Genomic DNA, 6,932 nt, shown 5'->3' with positions numbered 1-6,932 from the left:
GAAATGAATTGTATCAATAATTTACCTTCTTTTTCCCCTGCATTGTCCAACTCTGGAAAGTGAATTGTCACTTTGGAAATGAAATATGACGCTTGTGCGTACTAACTGGCGTAAATCGTCAAAATAATATCAACTTTTTATATTTCATTACCCATATGGGACGGCTCGCTGTCTTGGTTGTTGCATGTCATCGAGCCAAAATGCTTGGATAGATGCTTATGATGTCAATCACTGGATTGTCTGGTCAAAACTCGACCGCCGTCAAATAGCTGGAATATTGGTGAGTGCGGCGTTAAAAAACAAACCAACAAACCTGAATGAATATCATTTCAAGAAGAATGTGATTTTAAGAAGGATATGATTATAAGAAGCATGTAAGTCCAACACGTTGTTTATTTTGACAAACGTGGCTATTCTGATCACGGTCCCTCTTTGAACTACAATTAAAGTCATTTTATTAACCTTGGTTTTCAATTTTTTGTCAGTCAAATTGTCCGAAACATTACACGGTCAAACAGTTTCTTTTATTCGTTATTCATTTCTGTTAAATTGTGATGTTTATATACGAAGTTAACGAGCTCTTAAAAGCCTCAAGATAATAGCACTCTGCACAGATCCGGTGATCGTTGGTGTTATTTCAACGGTTGATTCATTGATTACAACTAAGAAGCTGTTTATCAAAGTTGAGATGGAATAATTTAATTGATAAGGCTATCTGCACACGAATCAACTTCGTTATTCTTATAAATTGTGTCATGCATGACTTAAGGACGGAAGCAATTCTCGCTCTAACGCTCCCATGTTCCACCTTTCTGGGCAAATCAGGATATTTTGAAGATACTGTCTTCCTGGCGTCACGTCCGCACTTTTCCTAAATGGTCACTAAGTCGTGAAAATTAATCATGCTGTACGTGATCTCATTGTTGATGATGCACACTGACAATTGTTTCATCTCGTGAAGTGACAACGACGTAATTCGACATCTATGTCTCTATTTCTACATAGTCATGTACACATGCGCTATTTATTATCATAAGAAGGTCTCTTGAGGTAAAGCATCGCAATTGGCAATACAGATCTAGAGTTACCCCTCATGGCCGTGGATGGATTCTGGGTTCAAATCTGACGTGATTATTCTTATGCATCGAACCCCGTGGTCGTGTATCACCGAAGTTGTTAAAGGTTTCCCATCTGGATCGCCTTCTGCCCCCCTCTGACATTTAGCTGATAGGCCATGGTATAATTAAATTTCTGTTGTATGTAGGACCCGGTCGGACATGCAACAACAACGGTCTGACCATCGTAGGTTAAACTTCAGCCTTTTTCATTCTGCCAATTTACCACGAGAGGAATATTAGGACCAAGACCTCAGAGGCTATCCGATCAAAGACATTCAGCAAAGATGATAGAAGTGAACTGAGACAGTTTCGTAATCTCTTAAACTCCCTTTTCTTCTTTGTAGACACAAGATCTTTGCCTAAAGAAATATTTGGCCATCCTAGGTATTGTTTTGTTTGGTGTTTTGTGTTTTGACGTGGCATTTGATTGTTTTGGGGGTGTTATTTGTGTTGTGTTGTGTGTAGTGTGTGTGTGTGTGCTGGTGGTGGTGGTGTGTGTGTATTGGTTGTAAGTTTATATTTCTCACGTACATCCGATTTACATTTGCAGCTACTTCTCTGCAGTGTCCACCTTTTCGCATGCAATCATTTAGTTCATCCCAGTGACCAGTTCCAATGGGTAGGTTGTGATATGATGTCAAGAGTGGGTATGACATTGACTTTGATAGGAAAGTATATCTTTTGAAACCCAAGCGGTCTGTATGAAGTCTATAGTAAAATGACTTATACAGTAGTGCTGAAACACATTTGATTAAGTTGACGTCTAGAATCTGCCCTTCTTTCTTACCTATCTCTTTTAATAAGCACATTTATCAATCAACTAAATATTACTTGCCCATGTTGATGGGCCTATTATGATCAAATATAGCCCTTATCAAGATTATAGTAAAAAAAATTCTATCTCTTCGTTTTGTTGAACGAAAAGCTGCAAAATCACAAGTACTGTACAAATACTAGAATGCATAGAGTAACATACTGATTAAAACTTGCATCAAACACATTTCGCAATTCATAAAGAGATAAGCAACTAGTACTAATGTAAGTAAATATTTATTTGTTAATTTCATACCCCATCTCCCATGTCGCCGTGGCAGAAAACTACATTCGTTAGACTTCCGTGCGGACTTCTCGGGTTCGAATCCCGCTGCCCACAAATGTTTTTCTAGAAATTGTTCTATCATCAAGACAAAAGATAGAGGAAAAAAGAATGTCCGTCATTGCCAAGTGGTGTTTAACTGACAATTCAGTTAGTTGGACCACGGTCAAAGACAAAGCAGCCATGGTTTGTTTAACTGTGGTTTGATACATATAAATGTACGTAATTCCTTCAACATATGCAAATGTTCAACCAGCCAGAGCTGATTTGCATCCAAGCATTCTTTCACTTATATGTTTTTGTTCATTTGTTAAGTTGTATTCGGTGAAATTGAATTTTACTCTCAATTCAGAAACTACTAATGGTTTGTTTAGTTATTGACCCGCAATATCGATTACTAACTATCAACACTCACTATTCAAATAAAATCACCCTCAAAAGCCTGTGGGATTCACATGATGATATAATCACCGAGTCGTCTAAGGCGCCGCAATTCGCTATGAAGAGTTGGATACACCAGGAACCTATTATGGAGGATTCAAATCCCGGATCGCCCTGATAATTTTCCTGGGTTTGTCAGCTCGCGCTTGTTGGTTTCACCAACGCGGTAAACGTCTGAGACCTGTATCGGGCTTTCCTCCAACATCAAGCTGACACGCCGTGATATAACTTGAATACTGTTCAAAGCGGCGGTAAAACCCAATTCACTCACAGTACCTGACAAGTTAGGCTGGGGATCTAATGTCAGGCTTTGTCTAACCCTGGTGAGTATATTTCCTCCTACTCCGATGGCGTAGATCGCTGCTTATGATTTCAGTCACAGGTTTGTCTGGCCCAGACGCGTTCTTTCAAAGGACATCGTAACGTTGCTGGACTTTATCTAAACAGTACTCACTCTTCAAGGTATGGACGTTTTACGGAAATTGTGTGAGTGACGGGTTCTACTTGTAGAACAGGACATGCTTACCCTTCTCGCGAGCACCTGGTGTCATCACTGATTTTCAGTGATCCATTCATATTATATATTTGCTGTTTTGCCGTTTACGCCAAATGGATTCTGTTTCGGTGGGTAATGGTTATTCTCTGGCGTTGATGTTGTATATTTCCATCACTAATAAGTCGCTTAAATCGTTTACTAGTATTTTGGACGATGAGTTCAGTTAACCTTATTATTGAAACAATTCTAGTTATTATGAATCATTGATAGCCCAACAACACTTTGAGATAATCCGTTTTGTTTGTAATCAAATTGACTGTCTCCGTGGTCTAGTTGATAGAGCGTCTCCTCGAAGAAGGGAAGATTCAGGGCTCGATCCCCGGCCGCATCATACCAAAATACGTTTAAAGATGGTACTTGTTGTTACCCGGCGCTCGGCATTAAGGGGCTGAAACAAGGACTAGTCGGATCAGAGTCAGTATACTGTGTCTGAGTGGGGTATTCATTTTAAGCCGTGGAATGGTATCTCGACAGGGTAGCATTATAAAACCTGCATTAGTCTGCACCAGTTCGTGCACTCATACGCTTTCACAAGCACACACATACACACATTTCTGAAAGGTTTCGTCGTTTTTAAACGCAACCCTTTATACTTGCTCAATCAAACTATTTTCTATCACCCTTTCATGCTAAATATATGGATGTAGCCATCTTATTGTGTGAGATAAGCCTGTCAGCTTCTTTGGTTGCAAATCCCGATCTGATGGTTTTCTTTGAGGTTTACCGCTTTCGTTGAAACCCACAAGCATGAGAATGCTGCTGACGAACCTTGAGACATAATCTGAATGAACCAGGATTCGAACCCATAATCCTCATCTTCTTGTGCGCCTAAGGGACGCAACTCTGCACAGCTAACTGTGATGAATGAGACAACTGGGCCTACCCATGTAGATTTCACATAAAATCTGGATGAACCAGGATTCGAACCCATGATCCTAAGGGACGCAACTCTGCACAGCAAACTCTGGTGCCTTTGCCAACTGGCCCTCAGTATGCTACCCACGTAGATGTCACATAAGATCAGGTTTATTGAATGCATTGTGTTCATATCACGGCCAGGGAGATGTGTGATGCTGAATAAATATCTCTGCCATTGTCGTGTTATTTCCATTTGAAATTAATTCTGACTCCGATGTCCAACTAGCTCTGCTTATGCTGCTGAATAATGAAACCGGGTAAGACTAGATATCCAGGACTCCCGTCGTAAGAGGGGACAGTCATGGCTCGGATGTCAAGTGTCTCTGGTTGGGTTTGCCGTGTCATTGTGCGTCGAACAGCAAAAAACAAAAGCGTCGAAGTACCTCAACGGCCGGGAAAATATAACAGACACAATATTTTGTGGTGGCTAAAATGAAACAAACAAGAAATGTTTTCTTCCATTCATAGTTGTACTTTTTGACCTTAAGCCTAGTATTGTTTGTATTTTTTTGACCAAATCCAATTTCACGTATTTGCTTTCATTTCCCTACTACTACTACTACTACTACTACTACTACTACTACTAATGCTGCTGCTGCTGCTACTACTACTACTTCTGTGGCTGCTGCTTCTACTGCTACTACTACTACTACTACTACTACTACTACTACTGCGACTGCCACCTCTACCACTATTAATAGCAATAATAATAATTGATTGATACTGCTCATGATGTTCATTATATCGATGCTGTAATAAACAATTCTAATAATGATATAAATGACTCGGGGCCCCTTCAATGAAACAGGTGTTATTTTGATGAAATCTACAGATGCAGGGGTTGCAGACCTGGTCTTTGAACTGTCCATTCTGTAAGCAACCTCTGCGCCAAATTAGCTCTGTATCGCTTTGTGAAATGTGGCGCATACGTTGTTTACAGAAAGGACATTTCAACCAACATATGACTGATCTGAAAATAAGACAGACCCTAAAATGTTGCTGAATGACGCAAACAAGACTCAAGTTTTCTTGCCATGTTGTCAATTGATATGCTTATTGTTATATTTTTGACGAAATAGTTCCTTGACATTTTGATACGTGAAAAGGAGGTATCATATATTTTTTAAAGTAACTGTGACTTGGTGTTCGTGGAAATAAGGATGCGATGACGTTGATCATGGTGGTAGAGATAGGAAGGGACGTAAAGTTGATAATGACGGAGGAAATAAGGAGGACGTTAACGTTGATTATGACGCTGAAGATAAGTAGGACGTTGATGTTGATGACAACGGTGGAGACTGGGAGGGCGTTGATGATGACGGTGGAGATAGCGAGGACGTTGATGTTGGTTATGACGTTGGAGATAGGGATGACGTTGTCGTTGATTATGACAGTGGAGATAAGGAGGCCGATGACATTCATTACGACAGTGGAGATAGGAAGGACGTTGACGTTGATTATGACGGTGTAGATAAGGAGGGTGGTGACGTTGATTATGACGATGTAGATAAGGAGGGTGGTGACGTTGATTATGACGATGTAGATAAGGAGGGTGGTGACATTGATTACGATGGTGGAGATACGGAGGGCGTTGACGTTGATTATGACAGTGGAGATAGGAAGGACGTTGACGTTGATTATGACGGTGTAGATAAGGAGGGCGTTGACGTTGATTATGACAGTGGAGATAGCGAGGACGTTGACGGGGTAATAGCGGGGTAATATTGATATTACCAATGACCCACAGGTGTTCAGTCAATAATAACGACATTAAATTTTACGATCCTGCTTCGTAAGGAAATAATATTGATCTCTGAACTGTGAAATAGAATACCATTCAATGCAATGCCACTACCGTGTTGCACTTTACGTAGATCACGTATCGCCAGTCAGATCAATGCACCAATACACTGTGTCGATATATCAGGACACTTGTCACAGGTGAACTTCCCTCTTGGTCGTATTTCTAAATTCGTGGTGGCCATGTTAAACGTATACTGTAATAGTGAGTGAGTTGGGTTTAACGCCGCTTTTAACAATATGCCTGTTATATCGCGGCGTGTCAGCTTAATGTGGGAGGAAAGCCCGAAATGATGCAGGTCTCAGACGTTTACCGCTTCGGTGAAATCCACGAGCACGGATATGGTGCCGACAAATCTAGGAACATAATCAAAGGGAACTGAGATTCGAACCCACAAGCATAGGTTTCTGGCGTGCCAAAGGGACGCAACTCTGCACAACGAATCGCGGCGCCTTAGACGACTGGGCCACCCGTGCCCCCGTATACTGTAAAAACAAACTGCAGTATATCACGATTAGGGCACACGTCACACTCTGTTTGGTCTTTTTTGTCATTTGTTAACTAATAGGGTCAACATTAAATTACTCCTTACATTACGATGATTGGTTTGTGTAGGGGGTGGGAGTAGGGGTAGCGGTTTGGAGGTGGGATTGGGAGTGAGTGGCTGGTGGGTGGGAAGCGTTTTCAAATTAGGTCCCCGGCGCCCCCAGGAGTGGAGTGGAGTTATCCTGCCTGGCGCTCGGCATTGAGGGGCTGAAACAAGGACTGGTCGGTGTACTGTGTCACTATAAAATCGGCATCAGTCCAGACACAGCCACACACACGCTACACGTCCGTCGCTCTATAACATTAAGTGCAATAATCACCCTAACTCCGGTATTCACAGGCAGCAGTGATATATTTAGCATATTGATGGTTGCGGCGTTAAACAACACTCATTCGGGGGCTGGGGTTTTGTTTCGAAATTAGACATTTTCACAGCTACAGCTACAAAACCAGATA

General features: G+C 41.3%; 1 protein-coding gene across 1 annotated transcript; it reads left to right on the top strand.

Annotated features, from left to right (window-relative positions):
- Positions 1-4,376: 4,376 nt before the first annotated feature.
- LOC139475223 (acidic leucine-rich nuclear phosphoprotein 32 family member B-like) lies at positions 4,377-5,851 on the top strand. Its single transcript, XM_071258470.1, has 2 exons — positions 4,377-4,386; positions 5,427-5,851. Exons 1-2 carry the CDS (start codon positions 4,377-4,379, stop codon positions 5,849-5,851), a joined length of 435 nt encoding a protein of 144 aa, XP_071114571.1.
- The last annotated feature ends 1,081 nt before the right edge of the window (positions 5,852-6,932 follow it).

The sequence above is a fragment of the Haliotis cracherodii genome, unplaced genomic scaffold, assembly GCF_022045235.1.
Source record: "Haliotis cracherodii isolate W230 unplaced genomic scaffold, xgHalCrac1.p SCAF_3, whole genome shotgun sequence".
Taxonomy (NCBI): Eukaryota; Metazoa; Mollusca; class Gastropoda; order Lepetellida; family Haliotidae; genus Haliotis; species Haliotis cracherodii.
The sequence above is the reverse complement of the archived record's forward strand: the minus strand, read 5'-3'. Positions and strand labels throughout refer to the sequence as shown.